General features: G+C 46.8%; 1 protein-coding gene across 4 annotated transcripts in view; it reads left to right on the plus strand.

The window, feature by feature from the left end:
* The window catches only part of lnx1 (ligand of numb-protein X 1), a 290,347-nt gene that overhangs the window by 173,533 nt on the left and 89,489 nt on the right, over window positions 1-27,325 (plus strand). For all 4 annotated transcript variants that reach the window (XM_038791172.1, XM_038791171.1, XM_038791173.1 and 1 more), the window contains 3 exons: window positions 7,633-7,907; window positions 11,683-11,829; window positions 24,083-24,285. In XM_038791172.1, the coding sequence (XP_038647100.1) occupies window positions 7,633-7,907; window positions 11,683-11,829; window positions 24,083-24,285 (625 nt within the window). The remainder of the gene's footprint in view (window positions 1-7,632; window positions 7,908-11,682; window positions 11,830-24,082; window positions 24,286-27,325) is intronic.

Genomic DNA, 27,325 nt, shown 5'->3' on the forward strand with positions numbered 1-27,325 from the left:
ACACAAGCAGGTGCAAGGTTTCCTGTGTATTAAGATTTGCAGAACCCAGACAGAACCGAAACCAATAGCCATTAACATATTAATGAACTATCTCCAGGGACAAAAAAGAGACATTGAAACAATCGAGACCAAGACAGACACCCCGGCGCCAGTGGGAGCTAAAGCAAAGGCAGGCCAACGACCACCTAGGACCTGCCCAACGATCAGGAAACAACTCCGGTATTGGAGAAAATCGATAAGAACGATTGAGACATGGTCCAATTAATTGGGACCAAGTCCAGGGTCCGCCCAAAAGGGCGCAAATCCGCTGGGGCCTATAAGATAGCGTCCCCAAGCTCAGTTTGTTCTTCTTGGCCTTGGCTCTCAGCGAGGAGAGACCTGCCTAGCAGCTGCATCAACCAAGTAAGTCTCAGATCAACGCATGCTACGAGATAGGCGCTCCTATTCCGTACCAGCTCGAAGCCGACAGAATCAGAAGCGGACAAATGCCATTGTTCCTCTGACCTCGTGGGCCACTTGAAGCTAAGTATAGGCTTTTAGTAGTAGTGATAGTTTAGTAAGTAGAGTTTATGCATGAGTAGTGATTGACTGTGTGTATAATAAATGTGTATTAATTTCAAACTTACTAACTGGTGTATTGAGTTATTGATCAGTACTTGGCTTTGAACCTCGTGGTGGTATCAGAAAGATACCTGGCGACTCTAGAGCAAAGGTTATTAAAACAGAGCCAATTAAGGAAAAGCATAACGAGCAACAGTGTGGGTTTCCTCCAGGTGTTCCAGTTTCCTCCCACAGTCCAAAGTAGGTTAGGTGGATTGGCCATGCTAAATTGCCCCTTAGTGTCCAAAAGGTTAGGTGGGGTTACTGAGTTACAGGGATAGGGTGGAAGCCTGGGCTTATGTAGGGTATTCTTTCCAAGGGCTAGTGTGAACTCGATGGGCTGAATGGCCTCCTTCTGTACTGTAAATTTTATAATTCTATACTTCACACTTCATTGGTATCATTGACCATTCTCACAGGAATTTTAGTATTTTGCGAGATCCCTGACTCATCTATAAGGACATGTGAAATCACTGGAGAAAACAGGCAGAAGGTTCCACACCCTGAACAATAGCAGTGTATTACATCTGTGGAACATTTCCTAACATTTAAGTTCTAAAATAAATCCCACTGCACAGAAATGAAAGACACTTCAAGGAAATACAGAGGATACAATGAAACAGTTGTTGCAATCTTGATGAACATTAATTGTTGTAGTATTTGTTCTTATTGTACCATTGTCATTTTCCTCTCTGCTGGGATCTCTTCAGAGCACTCTCTAAAGAAGAACCAGTTAAGAGGGTTGAATAGGCTGATTGATAAACGATGCACAATGCCTTGGAGCCAAATTTTATATCCCCTCCTGCCAGTGGAGTTTTCCTCTCCTGCCAAAGTCAATAGATCATTGAATTGTTTGCTGCATTTCCCAGCCCTGCCCCCACCCTGACAGGGCCAAAGAATTCCGCACTTGTGGTGTGGTTTTGTGCCCACGGTAGCCGTCAATGAGAACGGCAACGTGTGCGCAAAATATCACGAGAGTCAGGGAACACGTTTTCCGTTTGGGAGACTAAGGGCAGAATTCTCCCATCGGGAGACAAACAGCCGACGCCGGAGTAACTCCGGCGTCAGAGGCCGCTCCTCGCCCCCTATTCTCCCCACCACCAGGGGGCTAGTAGTGGCGGCGCGTGAATCTCGGGCGCCGGACCTTGACGCTTGCGTCAAAGCGGCACGCCGGGAATGACGAAGCCGGGGCGCCTAAGTGACGTCAGCCGCGCAGGTTGGCCAGCGTCAACCCGCGCATGCGCGGTTGCTGTCTTCCCCTCCGCTGTCCCGCAAGACATGGCGACTTGATCTTGCGGGTGGCGGAGGGAAAAGAGTGCGTCTTTTAGAGACGCCGGCCCGACGATCGGTGGGCACCGATTGCGGGCCAGACATCTCCTGAGTATGCCCGTGGTGCTCGATCCTCCGTCCGCCCCCCACAGGCCCCACACACAGAAGTCGCGCACTGTTCATGCCGGCAGCGACCAGGTGTGGTTGGCGCCGGCGTGAACCGGTCAGGCAAGGCTGGCTGCTCGGCCCATACGGGCCGGAGAATCGGTGGTCGCCGTGAGAAACGGAGAGCGGCGATTCTCTGAGGGGCCTGTCGAAAAACGCGACATGCCATTTTGGGCGGGGGTGGGAGAATCGCGGAGGGTGCCAGGGCGGCGTGGCATGATTCACCCGGCCCTCCCGCGATTCTCCCACCCGGCGTGGGATGCGGAGAGTCGCACCCTAAGTCCCCACGCCAACATAAAAACGGTGGTGTTTAACGCCAAGAAAACTGGCGCAAAATGGCCACCGAATCCCTGCTCCCGGCGGGTTGGAGGGGGGGGGGGGGGTTTCTAGTAGCCAGGCAGCGTAGAGCTCCCAGCTCTAGCTGTCGATACGGCCAGGAGTATTGCAGGGTCCATGGTCGCGCATGCGCACGGCGGCAGCCTGTAGCAGCCACGCTGCGCTTCATGGCGGACGCAGCCTGCAGACGGGGCCCGCTAAAATAGCCCCCACTTCGGCCACCTCGCACGCCCAGAGCACCCTCCCTCTGGTGCCACCAGCCCCAATAATGCCCCCCTGCCCGCGGATTGGCCCTCCCCCGACTGTGGCAGCACTGGACTGAGTTCCCGACGGGTGAGACCACACATGTACCACACCATCGGGAACTCGGCCGGTCGGGGACGGAGCATCACGGGGCGGGCCTCAGGAAATGGCCTGAGGCCGTGGACATGGCGTGTGGTGTATTCCTAGATTTCAGCGTCAGGGATCGGATAATCCAGCCCCCGATCTTCACCGGTGAGATAGTGGGGTGCATTCTCCATTGCTTGATGCCGTGATCTGGATTCCCAATCGGGCAGGGAATAGTGGGCCGTCCCAAAAATGGGATCAACGCCAGGCTCCAGACCCATTGCTATGCTCCACTGCCTCACGAGTGGATGCAGCACGATACCTGTCCTGCGCCAGCGGGAGCATATAAATCAAAGTAAAGCACGCATATGCATTCAATTAACGGACTTGAAGCTCAAGGCTCCCCCCTTGCCATCCCCACCCCACCATGATGCTCCACCCCCTCATAGGGAAATCCTCCAGGCCGGCTTTGATGCAAGGTTGGCCAAACGCAGCTCTGCCCTGCTGGAGTCTGGGGGCGGAGGGGCGGGAGGTCAAGATGGTCAGGGCACTGATACAATGCCTCTCTGCTGCTGCCAGGCTGCCGAGAGGGGTCCCCAAGTGTCCTGGGGGTTTTGTCCCCCCCACCCCCCCATCAAAGGCCCCAATCTGATGCCTCCATCTAACACTCCCATCAGTCAGCCCCCCCATCTATCAGTCTTTTAAATGCAAATTTGCCATTCAATTTCATAGAGCAGCTAAATGGTTTCTGTTGTGATAAAGAGGAAGTGAAACCATTCAGCTACTTTCGACACGGTGAGGAGCTGTCAATCATAGCAAGAGTGTTTATAAACCTGTTTTAGCATCAAAAACATGGTAATCGAGATGTATTCAAGTGTGAAGGTAAAGATAAATAAACAATCCACCTAGCGCCTGTGCCTGGATCAATAAAACTGTCAATGATTGGCTAGTGAAATGTATTGCTGTGTGAAATTGAATGGAAGATTTGTATTTCAAAGGCTGTCAGGGGATTTGAAGCCCTTTGAGGTGTACTTGGCTTTCAAAGAAGCTTCAGACACTTATAACAGCTGCTGCTTTGAAGACTTTTGTCTGAGGCAGCAGATGTTAGGAAAGGGTAAGTGAAAATGCCGTAATCTTATCGCTATACTGCCAGGACAGTTCTTCAGATTTCAGGCAGGGGTGCCTGATGGGGGTTCTGATGGAGGTCTTTAATGGGGAAGGTCTGATATGCGGGTCTCTGATAGGGGGGGTGTCTGATGGGGGTGACTGATGGGGGGCCGGGGTGCTCGGTCTTGTGGGGTCTTGTGCATATATGCTGCAGATGAGGGGGAAAGGTTCCCTTCTTTGTCAGCGATAGGGTGACAGAAATAGCATTGTATGGGGGAGGAGGTCCTGCTGCCGGACCTTGGGGTCAGGCCGCCTGCTCAAAATTGGGGCATGATACTGGAATTCCGATGGAATCCGGCAAGATTTCCTGCATGCATATATATGAATGGTAAAGGAGAGAGACTTGCACCTGGGCCCCACTCCCAATGCCAGCAGACACCAATCCCAAGTCTCCACTGACAGGATCACTTAAACTCCCAAATGGAGACTACCAGTCCACATTTCTTGATTTTCCCGCCCTTCACCAGTGAAGGAACACATTTTCTGCCCAGAAAGGGCGGGAAACTAATTTAAATACATCTAAATTAATCTTAATGCTATTGAAGGGCCTTCCCCGCCAGATAATCCCCCCAGCAGAGTATTGAAACCTCATCAGTGTGACGTCACATGTTCACAACAGCTCTGAGAGGACAGGAAGAAGTTGAAGGGATCCTGCTGGGGGTGCCAAGGTAAACATTCCCTGAAGGAAGAGGGCCCACCAAGAGTGGCACTGTCAAGTCCAAACTGGCAGTGCCAGCCTGCTGCAGTCTGAAGCTGACACTCTGACAAATTTGACAAATTATGGTAAAATTCCACCCTTGTTGTTTCTTAATACATATGCGTGGAAATTGAACCTCAGCTCGTGCAAAATAATTGATGAAGTGTGAAAAGCAAAATAGAAAGAACGAGCAAAGACAGCGTAGAAACAGCTGAAAGCAGGAGTTGTTAGTAAGAAAAAAGTAACAGTAGAAAAAAACCATTAAAAAAATCCCCACATAATCAGCAGGAGAGATGGTGACAGCAAGAGAAGCTATTCAAGCAGAGTTTGAGAAAAATGAAGATATTTAATGAGACTTGCTGTCCCTGTGTACTTTGTATTTTCCTGTTTTGCTGTACAGAATATTTCAACATCAGATTAAAATGTTAATTTAGTTTTTTAAAGTTTCTCATGCTTTTGAATCTGAAATTGTCTGGCAATTTATGACTCATTACTACTGCATGTTTTTGTTCCTCAGTAGTTTATCAGCAAGTGTACGGTATGCAATAAAAGTCTAGTCAGATTTTAATCCTATAAACTTCAGTAGTCCAATAAACATTTGTCAAGATTGTACGAGTGTGTTTGAATGCGTCATGATATGAATAAAGCTTGACTATCATCTAATGGCAAATGGACATATCCAGTACAATAATCAAATCCCATTACTTCTTACTTCAGACTTACATTGTCATAGATAGTTATTGTTCTATTTAGTTCTATTTAGTTCATTGAAGGCTCGATCAGGGTGGTCTCTACTTCATTTGAACACGTACCATTGATCTTCTATGGGCTTCTCCGAAATTTGTTTTGTGTCATGATAGTCAGCCTTTTCACCTAGATGCTAACATCACACAATTAATTATGAACATAAGTAAATTGATCTCATTGCCTGGAGGGTGAATTAAGACAGTTTTATGCTTTGCTACCAACAAAAAACATTAGCATCATTTTCAAGTTATTGTGACAGCTGTGGTGTATGACACATTTCACTGAAATACCAAAAAAAACAGACATGAGTCCCTGCAACCAATGTTAAGAAATAATGGCCCAGATCTTCCCTTCTCCGGAGGGTCATATGCCAGAGTTACTTCTAAAATATGCTGGGGGCCTCTAAGAAATCTCCATACAGGAGCTGCACGGGAATTGCCTGGGAAGTTTCTGTTGGGTAATTACTCTGTATCTGAAAGCACCGGGACTCCAATTTAAAGTCAGAGACCTCAGAAGCCGGATTCTTCGTTCCTGAGACTAAGTGTTGATGCCAGAGACTTCTACAACATCAAAACTGACACTCCACCAGGACCGATTCAGCGACCGTTCATGGGCGCCATGTGGAACACAATCAATTCCAATAAAAAACGGTGTCGGATTTGTCGGGTCCGTGATTGACACTCAGGAGGCTGACAAGCTGCTGCCCCATATACACACTTCACTCCCCGCATACACCATCCCAGCCAACAAGATGGTAACAAGACGTGCGGCCCCGCAGTTCAACGACACAGAACATTATACACTTCCCTTATACACTTAACCTCTCTCTTGTCTAAGTGCCTGGGATATTTAAACCTACCAGAGTATGGCAGCTAGTTCTGTAAAAAGAGGGACATGGTTTTATTTCCGCTGATGAACGTACACTCCAGGAGCAACTACCCTCCAGAAGCCAAGGAGGGAAACGTGCAGCTGCAGACTGAGGTAGAGAAATAGGAGTGAAGTAGCAATCGGACTGTGACTGCCATTCCACAGAGCAGCCGGCCCATTAATGCCCACACTAGAATGGCAAAATAGTTACAGATTTCTACAGCACATTGTTCCCCACCTCACTTCGGTTCCACCCCCTCATCTCCATCAACAATTGTGTTCACGATCATAGGATCCCTACAGTGCAGAAGGAGGCCATTTGGCCCATTGAGTTTTCACCGATCTTCCAAAAGAGCACTCTCTCCAGATCCGTGCCCCAGTCCACCCCACCCTATTCCCGTAACCTAACCTGCACATCCGTGATACGGAGGGGCTAACCTGCACTCCTTTGTATTCCTTGTGATACCAGGCTTCTTAAATTCAGGTGACACTTGGGTGTAAAATGAGAACTGTGTAACATTTCCAGCTGGATCAGCCCTTTGAGATACATACACGATAGGTCAGATTAAATAGATTGATAGTATTGCATTGGTACTGAAGAAACCAATTTCACATCAAATACTTTGTGGATCGGGGCTGTGTGTGTTAATGGCGACTATGGGTGATCCCTAATTCCTTTATGTCATTTGTTTATGTGAACATGCGGGCTAATGTTTGGGGTTTGGTGGGAGGATGGGATCATTGTTATTGATATGGGGATTGACATATTTGTTACTGATTATTGTTTACTGTTGGTAGGTGTAAATTTGGGGGAAAATGTGAAAAAGGAGAATAAAAATTTTTTTTTAAAAATACTTTGCGGATCAATTCACTGATGTACCTTTCTACTTAGTGCGTGTTGCAGAATGATGCAAATGGCACGGGTTAAATCCCCATACTGGCAGTGATAGTTCATGGAGGCATGTATCTTCTCCTTGCCTCATGCTTGCAGAGTGGTGCCCCTAAAGCTATATATAAAACTAACTGCCTTTCTCTAATTGAGAGAGACGCCTGTGGTCCTTTGTGGAATACGGCTAATTACTTAAGTAGTCTCATGTTCCCTCCATTGGTAGGTTATATGATTTAGCTCTGCAGCATAACATTATTAAACGCATCAACTGCACTACTTTATCAGCTTGTATATTGTCCTGAATCACTTGCTAAATAATGTTATATTCTGTGAGATTTGAAGAGATGCACATCTGAATGAAAGCATACCAGGATGGGCAATGAATACTGGCCTCGACAGTGATCCCTCATCCCGGTAATTCATTTGAAAAAAGGATTCAATGCGTCAGCTGACTAACAACTGAAAGCAGTAGCGATCCAAATGCTAATTTTGATTAAATTGTTTCACAAATATGACAGGTTTGCAATATGCTTTTCCACGTTTTGTGAAAATCAAAATCTTGTTTTAGGTGTAAAGGAGCAATCCAATGTGGACTTTTGGGAGAACGAAAGCGAAATTCGCGAGAGGATTCTTCAACAAATGATGCAGATTTTGATCCAAGGAGGGCTGAGGAAAAAAATGACTTGGCCAAACCTCTACTTCCGGCTCAACTGTCAGCATCTGCAGCTGTGGCCTTGAAGACGGATGACTCGGGTCTGACAAACCCAGATTCTGTGTCAAGTACAGAGGACAGCCAGTCAGAAAACAATTCCAGCATCCAGAACAAAAATAGTATAAAGAAACGTAAGTATACGTACAAACTGTATGCAATTTGAAAACTGTGCTAGTTTCTAGGGATTTTCAAAGGTGAACAAAAATAAATTTGAATTGAAAGAATTTTGGATGTGAACTATTAAAAATGTCTGTCTGACCTGCAAAGAGTTTTGCCTTTAAGAGGGAACAAGATAGGCATTGATCATTGGGGGTAATCTAGTAATAATAATAATCTTTATTGTCACAAGTAGGCTTTAATTAACACTGCAATGAATTTATTGTGAAAAGCCCCTAGTCGCCACATTCCGGCGCCTGTTCGGGTACACGGAGGGAGAATTCAGAATGTCCAAATTACCTAACAGCACGTCTTTCAGGACTTGTGGGAGGAAACCGGAGCACCCGGAGGAAACCCACGCAGACACAGGGAGAACATGCAGACTCCGCACAGACAGTGACCCAAGCGGGAATCAAACCTGGGACACTGGCGCTGTGAATCAACTGTGCTAACCACTGTGCTAGTGTGCCGGCTAGCTGGTTGGCCTCATTTCAAAATTGGGATAATTTCCCCAAGTGAAATAAAACAAATGATATATTTTGTGCCTCTCCCTTTCTAGAATATATTTCATTACAACAGTTAGCATGTCTACTTGAGATTCCTCTGGCTGAAGCAGTTGCAAACATCTTCAGCCAGAAGCGCCAAGAGGATGAACCATCCCCATCTCCTCCTGATGTCTCTAGCATCATAGATGCCAGTCTTCAGTCAAGTCGATTCACTCCATGTGATATCAAGAAACGGCTGAAGCATTCAATACTGCAAAGGCCCTGACAGCATCCCAGCGATAGTACTGAAGACGTGTGCTCCAGAACTTGCTGCACCCCTGGCCAAGCTGTTCCAGTACAGCTACAACATAAGCATCTACCCAGAAATGTGACAATTGCCCAGGTGTGACCTGTACACAAAAGCAGGACAAATCCAAGCTGACCAAATACTGCTCCATCAGCCCATTCTCGATCATCAGTAAAGTGATGGAAGGAGTTATCGATAGTGCTATCTCAGCACTTACTCAGCATTAACCTGCAGAATTATCCTCAGTTTTGAATCCACCAGGGCCATTCAGCTCCAGACCTCATTACAGCCTTAGTCCAAACATGGACAAAAGAGCTGAACTCAAGAGGTAAGTTGAAAGTTATTGCCCTTGACATCAAGGCACTATTTGACTGAGTGTGGCTTCACGCCGGAATGTGGATTCAAAATTGGAATCAGTCAGAATGAAGGGGAAAACCCTCCTAATGCCTGGCACAAAGGAAGATGGTTGTGGGTGTTGGAGCAAAATCATCTCAGCCCAAGACTTCATTGCAGTAGTTCCTCAGGCTAGTAATGTAGGCCTTGGGTGACCATCTGTGTGGAGCTTGCACTTTCTCCCCGTGTTTGCATGGGTTTTCTCTGGATGCTCTGGTTTCCTCCCACAGTCCATAGATGTGCAGGTTAGGTGGATTGGCTATGCTAAATTGCCCCTTAGTGTCCAAATATGTGCGAGTTAGGTGGGGGTTATGGGGCTACAGGATAGGGTGGGGGAGTGGGCCTAGGTAGGGATGCTCTTTCAGAGGGCCGGTACAGACGTGATGGCCTGAGTGGCCTCCTTCTGCACTGTAGGAAATCTATGATTCTTTGAACCATCTTCAGCTGCTTGATCAAAGACCTTCCTTCCATCATAAGGTCCGAAGTGGGGATGACTGCAATTTTCAGCACCATTCTCAACTCCTTAGACACTGAAGCAGTCCATGTCCATATGTAGCAAGATATGGACAACATTCAGGCTTGGGCTGATAAATGGAAGTGACATTCATGCCACACAAGTACCTTCACCAGGAGAGAATCTAACCATCTCCCCAAGACATTCAACAAATCTCCCTTTATCAAGATCCTGGGAGTTACCATGACCAGAAACTGAATTGGACTAGCCATATAAATACTGTGGCTACAAGAGCAGGTTAGAGACTGTGTATTCTGCAGCAGGTACCTCATCCCTTGACTCCTCAAAGCCTGTCCACCATTACAAGACACAAGTCAGAGGTATGATGGAATACTCGCCACTTGCTTGGATTATTATGGCTCCAACAACACTCAAGAAACTTGATAACATCCAGGTCAAAACAGCCTGCTTGATCAGCACCCCATATACTGACTTAAACATTCAATCCCTCCACCACCGAAGCACATTGGCAGCAGTGCGTACTAAAATACAAGGTGCACTGCAGCAACTCACCAACATCACTTTCCAAACCCGCGACCTCTACCATCCTGAAGGACAAGGACTGCAGACACATGGGAACACCACCACCTGGAAGGTCCCCTCCGAGTCACTCACCACCCTAACTTGGAAATATATCACCATTCCTTCACTGCCGCTGGGTCAAAATCCTGGAACTCCCTCGCTAACAGCATTGTGGATCACCCAACACCACATGGACTGCAGCGGCTCAAGAAGGCAGCTCTCCACCACCTTCTGAAGGGCAACTAGGGATGGGCAATAAATGTTGGTCTTGCCTGCAATGCATACATTCCATGAATAATATAAAATGATTCTTACTAATTCCAATTGTACTCAATAAATTGTGGCCAACCTTTCTCTACAAGCCATTTTTGACATCCCAAGTAACATGAACCCCTCATCAATTAGTGACTTAAACCATGGCATCATCCTGTTCAATGCCTATTTCTAGTTTCAAGAAGTAAAGTACCCAGAGTTTAGATCTTTGTGCTGCTAAATATTCAGCATACACAACAGAAATCTAGAAATAGCAGGCTATAGGTTAAATCAGCAGCTAGCCAATCCATGCTTTGTTACCTACCTATTATGGAAATTGACACGAGTACACAGCACACTGTATAAAACAGTGCACCATTGTTTAGTACAGAACATGTCACCTTTCAGTATATTTCCATTGTATCATTTTAATATGTAAAATACTGAACTCATTGGCAAGAATGGTACAACCTCCAGATTCACAGCATTCTAACATTTAAGATTAAAAAGAGGGGACAAACCACAAACCGTTTTAAAAATATGTAACTGCATTAATAATAAAGTGGATATATATTTAAATAGGTTTCTTTTTATTCTGCAATGCATGTGATTTGATGTGCCTGGCAATGGAAGCTGATACATTTCTAATCAGAAATGTAGGCAATAGGAACAATATCAAAAATGACATGAATTATGTTTGAGGTTCCAACCTACTTTTGTGATTCTGATTATATTATTCCAAACCTCTTGTTCCACAATCCGACCATCACTTTTTTCTATGTATTGAGGTTAACTTGGTTGATAAAGGATAGGGGTCTGTTAATGAATCTCAGGCTAGACATTGGCAGGAATGTAATGATTGACCTCAGCCTCCAGGCTAAGAAAGCCCGTGTCCGGTTTGCCCTGAACTGTTGAGAACTCACACAGTTGAACAGTTCACACATGAATAATAGTCAATTAGACAAGATGCCAGGGTCACTTGCACCTGTTAAATTATACCCCAAACATGAGGCAAAGCCATTAGCAGAGGAAGGAATGAAATGCAGAGATGGAAAGAAACAACATAATTTCCAATATATCACATAGCTTCTACTTTAAAACTGTTTCCTGGTCAATTAACTACATTAAAACACAGTGCCCATGTCTTAAGCATGTAATATTTAATTTGCAGTTGATACAAAAATCATAAGATTGACAGATCATCTTTTTTGATATTAGACAGTATATTCTATGATATGATTAATTTTATAATGTCACAAATCTCCATTTTCTCATAGACCGACCTTTAGATCGCACACCTATGAGAAGCAGATCCTTTAAAAAGCTGAATCGAGCTTTCAGCTACCTCCGTCGGAGTAACAGTGAAAACCTAGCTAACCGTGAGCCTGAAGAGAAAATACAGACTGAAACACTTCCTGAAGAAGGTAAAAAGAAAGCTTTGAATTTGATTCCTTTATAGTGTGTTGAAGGTGCAATGGTGCATATTAAATTGCCTTGCAAAACAAATTAATAAGTTGAGTAAATACAAGAGAACTGAATGATGCAGTGGGCGTGATAAAATGAAAGAAAGACTTGAAGGTATTTACAACATTGAGACAGGTCAGTGAACTCAATAGATCCATGCAATTGTTTATGATCCACATGGGCCTCCTCTCATCCTCCTTCATCTAACTCCAACAACATATTCTTCTATTTCCCTCATGTTTTTACCCAGCTTCCTCTTAAATATGTCTGGTTATTTCTCATGCTTTGCTATTCCACATTCTAGCCATTCTCTGGATAAAGAAGTTTCTCCTGAATTCCCTGTTGGATTTATTAGTGATTGGTTTATATTTAAGGGCCATTGTACCACAATGTGTCCAAGGCTCAATCATCTTCAGCTACTTCATCAATGATCTTCCCTCCATCACAGGGGCAGAATTGTAATGTTGGGTGATGCTTGCACAGTGTTCAGTGCCAGTCACAGCTCCTTGAGTAATAGAAAAGTTCATGCCTGCATACAGTAAGACCTGGGGGGTAAATTTCACCTTTGGGAATCGGGACTACTGCTGTCCTGCACATGTGTAACGTCTGGCATGATGACATCGGTTGTCTGCCCTAATATGGAAGTCAGGCAGGCGCCAAAATTGGCTGCCAGACTGACATTTTAAAAATTAATTAATAAGTGTTTAAGCTTGCTACCAAGGTAATTAACCAGAATTTCCAGGTTGCCCATGCCATAATTCAAAGGGTGTATGGGAAACACATTGGGTCATAGTTACATTTTTTGCCGAATAGTGTTGCAAAAGGGGTATCAAGACTACAAGTGGGATTTCACCAAAACAGATGTTGGGAGACCTTTCTGTCCGTGGTAATTTAGCTTTTCATTAATTTAACATCATTAAGGCTACTCTTGAGGGAAGGGATCTATCCGGAAATGCTACAACCAACATTTTAAAGTATGTTGTGCTGAACATCTTTGTCTCTAACTGCAAATCATAGATTCAGATGGAGGTTCCTTCTCCAGTGTGAAGATGGGGGGACGTGGTCAAGGACGGGTGCACTCTTTGGTCTTACAAGGTGGGCAATCTGCAGCAGCGCAAGGACCCATGGAGGGGAGGCAGCAGCAGGCTGGAAGAGCCATTATTCGGCCAATAGAGTGTACCGGACAAGGCTGACATACTTACAGATGACGGGGCACCGGTGCCTCTGAAGATTCCGGCTGTCCAGGCAGAAAATCACAGTTATCTGTGACATGCTAGCTGCCAACATTACAACCAATTGTCTAGGTGGCCACTAAATGCCTGTGATCTTGAAGGTAACAAAGGCCCTCACTTTTTCACCATCTAGGCCTCAGCTGAAAACCTGTGTGGGGTCTTTCAGCGGCTGCCCACCACTACCCACCTAGGTAGTGACTGAAGCCCCATTCAGCATGAGATGAGTTGGGTAAGCTGGGTCTTCGAGGACTGCGTTTACTGCAGTAGTGAGAGAGATAGGCTTCCAACACTTGAAGAAATGCAACACGGTTTTATTGAACTCTTAACTATCATACATACTTTAACTGTGGGTTAACAATGCTGACTTGACTGGAGACCTGAGGCTAACCTGACCAGACTATCTTACTACCACATGGTGTATGTTCTAGTTGCTGCTCACGAGCTCTGACTGTCTCAGGGGCTGGATCCCGAGAGAGCGGGAAAACTGGTGCCCTCTGGCTTTATAGTGGTTGTGTCCTGTCTGGCGATTGGCTGCTGTGTTCTGTGTGTTCACTGGTCATCCTGTGTGTCAATCACTGCCTGTCTGTGCACCATCATATATCTGTATGTATATTATGACAGCATGCAATGAACTTCTTTCATTTACTGAAGACAACACCAGTCAGGTTGAAAGATCCAGAGGCTCCAGCAGTACTGCCAGTTTTCCAAAGGTGCAGGGCATAGTAGACTGCATGCATGTGGCCAATAAAGTACCTCTGGATAGCCAACAAAAGAGAATCTAACCCTCTCTCCACGACATTCAATGGCATTATCATCGTTGAATTTCCCAATACCAACATCCTCAGTGTTACCATTGACCAGAAACTGAACTAGACCAGCCACATAAATACTGTGAAAGGGAAGATCAGAAGCTGGGAATTTTGTGCTGAGTGCCTCATCTCTGACTCCCCAATGCTGGCCATCATTTAGAACGCACGAGTCAGGAATGGGATGAAATAATCTACACTTGCCTGGATGAGAATAACTCCAACAATCCTCACGAAGCTCAACAAAATCCAGGAGAAAGCAATCCACTTGATTGGCATCCTATCCACCCACCACCTTAAACATTCCCTCCCTCCACCAACACACAATGGCAGCTGTGTACACCATTTACAAGATTCAATTCATCAAGGTTTCTTCGGCATCACCTTCCAAACACTTGACCTTTACCACCGAGGAGAACAAAGGCAGCAGATGTACGGAATAAATTCTTCACCATTGCTGGGTTGAAATCCTGCACGGTAGCATAGTGGTTAGCACAAATGCTTCACAGCTCCAGGGTCCCAGGTTCGAATCCCGGCTTGGGTCACTCTGTGTGGAGTCTGCACGTACTCTCCTTGTGTGCATGGGTTTCCTCTGGATTGGCCATGCTAAATTGCCCTTAGGGTCCAAATTGCCCTTAGTGTTAGGTGGGGTTACTGGGTTATGGGGATAGGGTGGAGGTATGGGCTTGGGTGGGGTGCACTTTCCAAGAGCCGGTGCAGACTCGATGGGCCGAATGGCCTCCTTCTGCACTGTAAATTCTATGAAATTCTATGAAACTCCCCATCTAACTAACAATACTTTGGGTGTACCTACAGCATATGGTTCAAGACAATGGCTCACCACCCCCTTATTAAGGGCAATTAGAGATGGTTAATAAATGCTGGTCTTGCCATCAATGTCCACATCCTATGAACAAATAAAAAAATATATTTCTGGTCTCACTTGCAAGTGGAAGCAACTTCTCCACATTTATCCTGTCAAGCTTTTTCATGATCTTGGAGACCTCTATCAGATCACCCCTCAATCTTCTCTTTTCTAGAGATAAGAGCTTCAGCCAGGATCATTCAGCTGCTGACCTCATTACATCCTTGGTTCAAACATGGACCAAAGAGCTGAATGCCAGAGGTGAGGTGAGAGTGACTGCCCTTGACATTAAGGCAGCATTTGACTGGATATGGCATCAAGGAGCCCTGGCTAAGCTGAGTCAATGGGAATCAGGGGGAAAACACCCCGCTGGATGGAGTCATACCTGGCACAATGGAAGATGATTGTGGTGGTTGGAGGTCAATCATCTCAACTCCAGGACATCACTGCAGGAGTTCCTCAGGGTAGTGTCCTAGGCCCAACCATCTTCAGCTGCTTCATCAATGGCCTCCCTTCCATCATAAGATCAGAAGTGGGGATGTTTTTGGATGATTGCACGTTTAGCACCATTCGCGACTCCTCAGATAATGAAGCAGTTCATGTCCAAATGCAGTAAGACCTGGACAATATCCAACCTTGGGCTGACAAGTTACATTTGCACCACACAAGTACCAGGCAATGACCATCTCCTACAAGAGAGGATCTAACCATCACCCCTTGACATTCAATGGCATTACCACGACTGAGTCCCCCACAATCAACATCTTGGGGGTTACCTTTGATCAGAAACTGAACTGGACTACCCACATTTATACTGTGGCTACCAGGGCAGGTCAAAGGCTAGGAATCCTACGGTGATTAACTCACCCCCTGACTCCCCCAAAGCCTGTCCACCATCTACAAGGCACAAGTCAGGAGTCTAATGGAATACTCTCCACTCGCCTGGATGAGTGCAGCTCCAACAACACTCAAAAAGCTCAACACTATCCAGGACAAAGCAGCCCGCTTGATTGCTCCCCCTTCCACAAACATTCAAACCCACCACCACCGACAAACAGTGTCAGCCATGTGCACCATCTACAAGATGCATTGCAGTAACTCACCAAGGTTCCTTAGACCAGTGCATCTCAAACTATCTGATGTGGCGTACCGGCAGTTTTTTTTTTCAATGTGCCAGGGACCGGTGAGCAAAACAAGCCAATCCAGGATTACTGTCTCTTTCTTTTCTGGAAACACTCCAAGTACCGGCAGACGATGGCTCGCGTACCGGCACCGGTACGCGTACCACACTTTGAGAAGCACTGCCTTAGACAACACCTTCCAAATCCACGACCACTACCATCTAGAAGGACAAGAGCAGCAGATACCCGGGAACCCCACCGCCTGGAGGTTACCCTCCAAGTCACTCACCACCCTGACATGGAAATATATCGCCGTTCCTTTATTGTCGCTGGGGCAACATTCTGGAACTCCCTCCCTAATAGGACAGTGGGTGTCCCTACACCTCAAAGACTGCAGCAGTCCAAGAAGACAATTCACCATCACCTTCTGAAGGGCAACTAGGAATGGGCAATAAATGCTGGCCTAACCAGTGACGCCCACATCCCATAAAGGAATTTCAAAAAAGCTTGTTCAATCTTTCGCGATCACTGGAACCTCGTGGTTCTGGTATCGTTCTAGTATTTATTTTTGTACCGTCTCCGAACCTTTATCCACTATTTATAATATGGAGACCAAAACTGTTTACAGTACTTTGATTTTCTTCTAACCAAATTTTTATACAGGTTTTTGTTTTTCAGTTCTATCCTGCAGAAATGAACTCCAATGCTTTGTTTTTTATGGTCTTTTTAAAAAATAAATTTAGAGTACCCAATTCATTTTTTCCAATTAAGGGGGAATTTTAGCATGTTCAGTCCACCTACCTTGCATATCTTTGGGTTGTGGGGGCGAAACCCACACAAACACAGGGAGAATGTGCAAACTCCACCAGTGATCAAACCTGGGACCTCGGCGCCATGAGACTGCAGTGCTACCATTGCGCCACCGTGCTGCCCTTGTTTATTATGGTCTTAACCTGCACCACTACATGTGCAAACCTACCCCTGAATATCTTTGTTCCTTTAACCTATTTAGACATTATTTTCCAAGAAGTATGTGGCCTCCTTAGCCTCCCTGCAAAAAGGTACTACCTCAATCTTATTTATGTTGAAGTTCATTTATCATTTACACACCCATTCTGCAAGATTACTATGGTTCAATTCCTGTACCAGCCTCCCCGAACAGGCGCCGGAATGTGGCGACTAGGGACTTTTCACAGTAACTTCATTTGAAGCCTACTTGTGACAGTAAGCAATTTTCATTTCATTTCATTTTTCATCTCATTTGTTGCAGACATTCACTGTTTAAATAACACCCCCAATTTGATGTCTTCTGCAAATTTTTCTGTCAATGGTCCCAGCATCGATCCTTTCGGAATACCATCTCCATATTTAGCACCTATCATGACCTGTGAATGTCTCAAACAGCTTGACAGACAATTAGATATTTTAGAGTTGTAGTCACTGTTGTAACGTAGGGAATTTGACAGCCACTTTGCACAAAGCAAACTCCCACAAATAGCAGAATTAATGACCCGATAATCTGTTTTTTTACATGATGTTAATCAAGGGATAAGTATTAACTGGGGAGTGTCATGGGATCTTTCACCTGAGAGGGGAGACAGACTCTTGGTTTAACATCATATCTTAAATACAATCTTTTTATTCGGACACAAGGTTGCTGCAAACTGAGCTGGTACATTGTACCCCAATTCCAGCTGTCATTAAGTATATGTTAATTTATTCGATGGTTCATGCTCAAGATGGCTGCTGGGCATAGGGAGCTCCTCACTGTCCTTGACGATCTGCTGCCATCTGTTGTCCTTCCCCAACCCCCCCCCCCCCCCAAAATCATCTCATCCATTGTTCCCCTGATTCTAAAACTGGCTATTTAATCCAAGCTTCAAGTTGGCATCTAACTCTAAAAACACAACCATGAAGCTGTGACTTGATAGCCAAAATTATCCGACCCTTCCTGCCAACGGATTTTCCGGTCCAGGCGACGATGAACACCTGTGGCGGGTTCCCCGGTGAAGAAGGTTGTGAGCCATGGAATAAGCCATTGACATCAGTGGGACTGGAAAATCCGGCCATCAGCCAATGGCAGGCCACCTCCACCACTGTAAAACATGCCATATGGTGGGGTGGAGAAATCCCACCCTACAAATCCAGAGTATCAGCAAGCACAATCTGTGCCTGAGACATGAAAGAGAACAGCAAAGATGTCGGGTGAAATTCTCCATTTGGGAGACAATGGGCTCGATTCAACCAAATGGGTACAAAGTCCCATAGCAGGCGCGTTTAGCCTCGTGTTTCCCAGCCGCGCACAATGGTGTGAAACGCATAGCTACTCAGCTTGACTTGCGTCGTATCAGGGGTCTCAACGGGAAATGCGCTGCAGAGGCCGCACATAGCCCCTTTTTGTACAGTGGGGTGTCCCGGTGAGCGGTATCATAGAATCCACAGTGCAGAAGGAAACCATTCGGCCCATCGAGTCTGCACCGGCCCTTGGACAGGGCACCCCACATAAGCCCACACCTCCACGCTATGCCTGTAACCCAGTAACCCACCTAACCTTTTTGGACACTAAGGGCAATTTAGCATGGCCAATCCATCTAACCCGCACATCTTTGGACTGTGCTCCAAAGTCGGAAATCAAACCTGGGACCCCGGAGCTGTGCTACTGTGTAGCTCTTAGTGTAGCGAGAGATCGGTCACCATTTTTAAATGGCGTTCCAAACTTGGAGGCTCCCGAAGCGAACCCCAATTCCCCCGCACCCCCCTCCCAACACCCACACAGGGCACCCCAGCCAGAGTGGATGCAGAAAATGCCAGCTTGACACCTTGGCAGTGTCAACCTGACATCTTGGCAGTGCCCATGCCAGCTGCAATGCCACCCAGGTACCTTGGCAGTGCCCATGCCAGCTGCAATGCCACCCAGGTACCTTGGCAGTGCCCATGCCAGCTGCAATGCCACCCAGGTACCTTGGCAGTGCCAGGTTAGCACCCAAGTGGCACTGCCAGGGTGCCCAGGTGGCACCAGCAGTGCCAGGGCACCAGCTGCCCAAAGGGCATGCAGCTGAGGGTCTCTGATCCCCTGGGAAACCCCCGGGAGTGCCGTACTGAAATGGGGACCAGTGCTGAACGGCCTTCGCCCGAGGCCTCTGAACCGAAGGGGATGAGTTCCAAAGCCTCAAATACCTCGGCAATCTGCACATTAGAGTGAAATTTACTGTCTCGCTCTATTTTGCCTATTTGCCAAAACGTGATCCCGCCCAGGCTTTGAAAGGTGTTGTGTGTTGGGTAGATCCCGGGAGCGGGTTCTCCCGGCTTTTATCGGCTATGCTGCGCCACGGTGAGCAGCTTTTCCATCGCAGTGTGGCCATTGGATCGTGCCCTATATATGTTCTCCCTCCGGAGGAGAATTGCAATCGGTTTACGATCCCCCTGGGAGCGCTAACTGGCACGCAATTCAATGTTTCTTGCCATGCAGTTTTATTTATTTTTAGAAATGTAGAGTGCCCAATTCATTTTTTCCAATTAAGGGGCAATTTAGCGTGGCCATTTCACCTACCCTGCACATCTTTTAGGTTGTGGGGGTGAAACCCAGCAAACACGGGAAGAACGTGCAAACTCCACACGGACAGTGACCCAAGGCCGGGATCGAAACCGGGTCCTCGGTGCCGTCCACTGCGCCATCGTACTGCCCTGATATGCAAATTTATGCATGGTGTGGAATACAAGGGAATCCCACTATCGGGCCGCCATTTTGAGCAGATGTCCCGATAGCGAGGGCCCGAGGCTGACGAAAGCCCCCCCCCCCCCCCCCCCGGCCGACTACAGATCAGCCCCAATCACCCCCGTGCTCTCTGTGCCCCCACATTCGGGGTGACCCATCCAACCCCCCCCCCCCCCACCCCCACCCCCAGGGACCCCAGTAATAGTGAAACCCCCCCTGCCAGCCAGGACCCATGGAACAGGGAGGTCTCCCACAGGGATTCCTGTAATAGTGAAACCCACCCCCTTCCCCGGCCAAGACCCCTGTAATACGGAGACCCCCCCACAGGGACCCATGTAATGGGGGGCCCACCTCACCAAAGGGACCCCCGCGCAGGAGGCCCCTGCCTAAGGGGACACTCCCCCCCCCCCCCCCCATGGATCCCTCTCCCAACACAAACCCCCCCCCAGAAAAGAGACCCTTCTCTCGAAACTAGAGAACAGTCCAGACGGGGCAGTGAAAAGAATTACAGCTCTAACACTGAAGCTCCACATGTCCATGCCAGGATGGAGAACAGCGACCACACAGATCCATTCGCTTTCCAGTAGTGATCTGTGATTGACAGCTTCTGCAGCTTTGATTCATTCATTTCCCTTCATGGTTTGGTGGCCTAAGTGGTGAAACCCCAATGTTTACAAACATTGACCACATCAAAGAGAGGTAAGTGCAGTGCAGTTACATGCATGAGTGATTGGAATGCACTTTGTGCTTGGAATGCACTGGTGAGATCCCTGTGACTGTGTGATGGGTCCGCTGCTTTGTAAGTTGTGAATGATGAGACGAGTGACTCACCCTGGCAGAACGGATAGGATCATTCATCCTCTTGCGGCACTGGATGGCTGGCCTCTTCTGCAGTGACAACCACTACCACCACCTCCCATGCTGGATTTTTCATCTTGGTTGCAGGTCTTCACCCAGACTGTGGGTACAGTGCATGACAGCAGGCCTCCACTGAATCCAGCAGGCCCATGAGGGAGGTGTTGGTAAACCTGGGTGCAGAATATTTTCTGGGTCTGACACCCATGACTTCCCAGTGAACTCTGAAGTGTACTAGCTGAATGCAGACCTTTAAATATGGCACCCGGATCATTGAAGTTCTGAGGTGATGGCATGGTAGACAAATCAGATGCCACCCGCCAGAGATACGGCATTGAACCTTTGCCTGCAAATCATTTTCAGTAAGTGCTGCACTATATGGCAGAAGACCCACCATTGTCGTTTGGCAGGCTAAATGCTAATTTGCCTGCCCAAAATCAGACTTTGTCAATTTCTAAGATGATTTCACCCAATGTTCATTTTTAGGGCTGCTTTCGCGAGCTCACAGGTTTGAGAGAGACTGGTTTGGTGCATGCAGGGGCTGGTTCAGCACAATAGGCTAAATAGCTGGCTTGTAATGCAGAACAAGGCCAGCAGCACGGGTTCAATTCCCATTCCAGCCTCCCCAAACAGGCGCCGGAATGTGGCGACTAGGGGCTTTTCACAGTAACTTAATTGAAGCCTACTTGTGACAACAAGTGATGATTATTATTATTATAGTGTCCAGCTGCTTAAGTTATATTGCTAATCACAAATATTTGAACACAGTGGTTAGGAGCAATTGATGTCAGTGATGCTAGTAATGCTAAATACTGTAATAGCTAAATGATTGGTTTTAAGCGCAATTGATGTCACATAATGACCACATGATTGTTTCGGAGTCCCGGGGAGGGAAAAGGGGAGGGAAAAGGGGAGGGAAAAGGGGGGGGGGCCGACAATGACTATGTTTGTTTATTTAATATTAATATTTTTTAAGTTCTTTTGTTGTTCATTAGGGTTGGGGGGGTGGGGGGATGTGATACATGCGCCGATACGGTCTGGGGGTGTCACAGTTATTACGGGTTATTGTGTTGCATTTCATTGTTTGTCGTTATGTTTTATATTTTCTGTAAAAATTCCAATAAAAATTATATTTAAAAAAAAAAAAAAAAAATGATTGTTTCGGAGTGCAGTTGATGTTGATGAGTGAAATTGATATCAAAAGGGTGCAAAACACGCTCTTGAATGCAAATGATGCCATACTTTTCAGGTGAGGGCTCTTTAGCGTAGTTTAGGCAACAAACCTATCTCTTGATTGCTGCCGATGATGCTTGAGAATCATCCACAGCAAAATATAATTTCAGTGAAGGTGAAGTGTCCAGAGCACCTTTTCTTTGTCCCCTTGCTTCCCCCCTCCCCTTTTGTCATTGGATATACTGCAGCTTCCCAGCTGGATGAACATAAACACAAGAAATAGGAGCAGGAGTAGAATGTGGTGCCCCTCAAGTTTATTCTGACATTCAATAAGATCATGGCTTATGCTCTACCTCAACTTCACTTTCCCACCCATTCCCCTGAACCTTTGATTCCCTGAGAGACCAGGAAAACCAGCCTACCCCAGCCACAAATATATTCAGTGTTGGAGCATGCGCAAACAATCCTGTGAGATAGAGAATTCCAAAGATCCACAGCCCTGTGAATGAAGAGATTTTTCCTCATTTCAACGTTAAATAATCACCCCTTATCCTGAAACTCACTCCCCGTGTTTTAAGTTCCCCAACCAGCAGAAACAGCCTCTAAGTGGATAACTCGCTTCAGAGCCTTGTATCTTTCATGTGGTCCCCTCAGTCTTCTGAACTCCAGAGATAGAGACCCAGTTTACTCGGCCTATTATCAAAGGACAACCCTCACATCCCAGGAAACAGGCTAGTAAACCGTTTGTGTACTGTTTTGGATGAAATTGCTTCCTTCCTTACATATGAAGATCAACATTATGTGCAATATTCCCGCTGTAGTTTCACTAAAGCATTATACAACTGTAGCACAGCTTCCTTGTTCTTATACTCCAGTAATAACCCAGTGGTAGATTGTATTCCTCAGCAACAGCAGTCAAGTTTTTAAAAATTGATTATTTCATGGGATGTGGCCATCGCTGGCAAAGCCAGCATTTATAGCTCATCCCTAATTTAGAGTCAACCACATTGCTTTGGGTCTGGAGTCACATGTAGACCAGACCGGGTAAGGACAGCAAATTTCCTTCTCTGAGGAACATTAGTGAACCAGGTCGGTTTTCATGACAATCAACAATAGTTTCACAGTCATCTGAGACTAGCTTTCAATTACAGATTTTGCGCACGATGGAAAGGCCTCATCACGCCTGACTCGGTGACCCAACCAGGCCAGTTTGCAATGCCTGGAATGCCTCGCAAGATCTAACGAGATCTTTTGAGACGTTGCAATCTGGATCTCGCCTTCACTGGCATATTTAAGTGAGCGGTTAGATTCGCCATGGCGCTGTTTAGCACTGGCCCACACAAATGTGGACCAGGCGTAACAGCATCTGGGGGCGATGTTCCCAGGCCATCGGAAGCCTCCTGGTGGTCGCACACTTGGCAGGGTGGTAACCTGGTACTCCCGCTGCCACCTGTGCACCTTGGCACTGCCACCTGGGCACCCTGGCAGTGTCAAGGTACCAGGTTGCCTTTGCCAGGAGTCGAGCCTGGGACTGCCCTGCCCTGGTGAGGTAAAGGGGTGTCTCGAGGGCCCCCTAATACTGTAGGTACATTGGGGTATTGGGGGGGTGTTCAGAGGCCACAATGGGGATGCCGAGTGGGGTTGAGAGATCGGGCGGCGTTTAAACATGCGGTAGTCTCACTCATCTGCGCAGGAAGTGAGATCAGTGCAGCCTTGTCTTTCCCTACCAAGGCTGAAAAAAAACAGAGTCCCATTGATTGCAGAATCGTTCTTGGTGCTGCAGACACTGAGAAATACCCTGCTGAACTCACCCAAAACGGGACTCCGTTTTTTTGGGCGTTAAATCGTGCGCTATGTTTTAAAGTTGAATTGAAATTCCATCAGCTGCTGTGGTGGGATTTGAATGCATGCCCCCAAAGCATTAGCCTGAGCTGCTCAATTGTTAGCCCAGTGTTATTACCACTACACCACCATCTCCCTGAGCTTTGATTGGTGGGCAGTGGGATTTGATTAGCGAGGTCTACAGTGATCTAGTAAAATTAATGCACAAGCTCATAGACAAATTGTAATAATCATTCCATTTCCTAGAAATTAGGTGGAGTTAAAGGAAGAAAGGTGAGAAGGGGCTTGTGTGAAGGCAGAAAGCCTGGCATCGACCTACTGGACAGAATGGCCAGTTTCTGTGCTGGAAATACTTTGTCTATTACCACATGAAGTGATTTAATCCAGTGTCGTATATGTCATCATGTATACTTCTGCACAAAGACCATTGTTTATAGAGAAGTTATAATCTGCGGTCGCCCCTTGGTTAAGTTTAGCCAAAGTATTGGTGTTTCACTAAAACAGAATGTAACATGAACTAGTGCAATTTGCAATGTAAGATAATAAACTAGCTGAAACAAAGACAGACTGAGACATTCAAATATATTTGTTCTTATGTTTGCAGCATTTCCCAGACTGCACCATTTAATTCCGGATGGTGAAGTTACAACTATCAAGATTAATCGCTCTGATGCACATGAAAGCCTTGGCATCACTATTGTGGGAGGATGTGAAACTCCTGTGGGAAATATTGTCGTACAAGACATTTATCGCGGTGGTGCTCTTGCTAAAGATGGCAGACTTCTACCAGGAGACATGATTCTAGAGGTACTGCACATTGTGAATTAATTTCTAAGAATCAGTTGTTTCCTCCTTCCTTTCAGCCATGATCACATTGAGGGCGTTAGGCTCGGGAGGCTAAATTGCCTCTTCCTGCTCCTAGATCATGTGTTCTAGGGAGGAGATGCTCTGGCTGATTTCGCCATCCAGCTCTTGGTCTGTAGCATTGTGGGTAACAGATGAGGAACATATCAGCTATGATCGAATGGCAGAGCAGACTTGATGGGCTGAATGGCCTAATTATGCCTCTATACCTTAAGACCTTATGAACTTTAGGCTCCTTACAGTATGGTACACAGTAGAGAAAGGTGTTAGGAAAACTGTCCATCGCTGATTCCCAATAATTTATAACTGGCTGCTAAGGGGAGAGAGTGGTATCGTTAGTGTGGCTGATTTCCTGTTTGAAATGGCTTTGCTTTCTCCTTATCATCTGCTGATTACTTAGTTGACACCAGGAATTTATTGAAGCAAGGATACTGGAAAAACATAGGGCTGAATCCTGTGGAGGCGGCGGGGGTCTCGCCCATCAGTTGGAGAGCCAGCAAGACCCCCCACGTCACCCCTTCCCGAGAAGGCCCACCACATCATGTGTCACTCGGGCACTTAACAGGCCAGCAGCAAGCTTCCCACCAGATCAAGGACCCCGGGGGTAGAAGTCCTGCCTGCCAAGAGCTTCCAGCTAACCTGAGGCCAGCAACTCCAACTATACTCTGTACTCAACAGCACCACCATGGACATGGTATACAAAAACAATTCTGAATCTATAAGAAAGTTATAGAATCCGCCAAAGTAGCACACATGGATCAAGCAGGTAGAAAACAAAGGTCAGGTTTATATACGGTTTACAAGAATCTCCACTCCCCAAAGGGTCTCCCTCCCCGACATACACTCAGGTTGTGGTTCTTATACTGGTGAGCTTTTCCCTGGTTAAGGGGAGCCCCACCCCCATTACTGGGGAGGTTTGTACTCTGTGGAGGTCACGGGGAACCTGATATTTCTTATGCCATGACCTCTACGAGGGTTATAACACTCCTCCCCTCCCCCCTCTGCCCAAGTCTGGAGAAACTTCCATGTCCACGTGTGGGTCCAAGGAACCTTTAGTTTTCTTAATCCGGGAACAATCTTCAGGGGCCGACCTCGTGGCATCCAGAGCTGTTTAGTGAACCAGTGGTGGCGTTTTCAGTGGACGCCTGGGTGGGGTCGGTGGAACAGAGGCGGCCATGGGCGCCGACGCGGTGGGCTCCGGCGGTGGCAATATGTGCATGTCAGTCTCATAATTGGAGCTCGGTGGGACCTGGTCTGGCTTCTTGGTGTCCTTGACTTTCAAATCCAGCTTCTCCAATGGCTGGCACAACTGGGGCCAACCATGGCGGAAGTGGCAATGTGAGTTGTGGGTCTGGAACCTCTGGTGTCGAATCTGGTGTGTCAGGGTTGCGCCCATGTAGGTGGTCCATGTGTCAATTAGATTTGTGCCCCTGTGCATGTACTTGATAAGAGACTGGACACATCTGGGGTAACACGACACCCGAGATCTACGTTGCACCCTCACAAATGTTGTGGATGCGCACCAGGACTCCAAAAGTGAATGTGGGCAAGGGTATACTCCGGCCTGCGCAGTCTCAGTTCTGTCAGGGTCCTGGCCGACATTCCTGCCAATGTCCAAGTTAACCAAACTCAATTGGGTGTGAAGGCAATGACCCATCAGTAATTCCGTGGAGCAACCCCCGTAGTGGCATGTGGCGGCGTCCGGTAGCAAAAGAGTCACTGTGTCAGTCGAATCTCCCAAGAACGCAAGGTCTGTTTTCTCATTCTGAGCTTGAACATCTGGATCGCTCGCTTGGTTACACCTCGCATTTGATGCTGAGTGGTACGGTGCAGAATGCACGTGTCATATGCCGTTCACGGTCATGGATGCCCCAAGCTCCGCACTCATGTAAGCCGTTCCACTGTCCAAGACCAGCACCTCAGGAATCCCTTGTGTGCTAAAAGATTGATGCAGCCTGCCAATGGTGGCCTGAGCTGTCGTACTTTGCATTTTATGGACATCCATCCACTTTGAGTGGGAATCTATGATAATGAGGAATATCTCTCCTCGGACCAAGGAGCGATTTGGTCCTTGCCAATCCCATCCTCGTCGCCAGTGTAGAATCTGCCAAAGTTAGAGAGAAGAAGGTTAAGAGGTGACTTAATTGAGGCACACAGGATGATCAGAGGATTAGATAGGGTGGACATTGAGAGCCTTTTTCCTCGGATGGTGATGTCCAGCACGAGGGGACATAGCTTTAAATTGAGTGGAGATAGATATAGGACAGATGTCAGAGGTAGGTCCTTTACTCAGAGAGTAGTAAGGGCGTGGAATGCCCTGCCTGCAACAGTAGTGGACTCACCAACACTAAACGCATTCAAATGGTCATTGGATAGGCATATGGACGATCAGGGAATAGTGTAGAGGGACTTTAGGGGGGTTTCACAGGATAGCGCAACATCAAGGGCCGAAGGGTCTGTACTGCGCTGTAATGTTCGATGTTCTAAAGTAGCAAGCATAGACCGAGCAGGTAGAAAACAAAATAAAGTTTAGTTACGATATACAAGGATCTACACTCCCTGAAGGGTCTTCCTTTTTATACTAGGGAGTCTTTCCCTTGTTAAGGGGAAGCAGTACCCCCGTTACCAGGGAGGTTTGTAGTCTGTGGAGGTCATGGGGAAACTGTTAGTTCTTATGATGTGACCTCCATGAGGATTATAACAAAGATATTTTCACTTAAATGTTTAATCACTCAAGAGTTCAATCAATTTACTGAAAATTCCCCCAAGGTGGAGCAATACTGGTAAGTAAGAGAATTAGGTTCCAGATGGAGAAGGTGGTGGCAGATCAACGGGGTAGATACTTTATAGTTATGGGTGCTTTGGAGGGGAGGTTGGTTAGCGCACAAACCCTGAATTGGGATGATGCAGGGTTCATGAAGAGGATGTTAGTGGCCATTCCGGACCCAGACACGCATCAGTTAATTTCAGGTGGGACGTAAAT

Source organism: Scyliorhinus canicula, chromosome 3 (genome assembly GCF_902713615.1).
Source record: "Scyliorhinus canicula chromosome 3, sScyCan1.1, whole genome shotgun sequence".
NCBI lineage: Eukaryota > Metazoa > Chordata > Chondrichthyes > Carcharhiniformes > Scyliorhinidae > Scyliorhinus > Scyliorhinus canicula.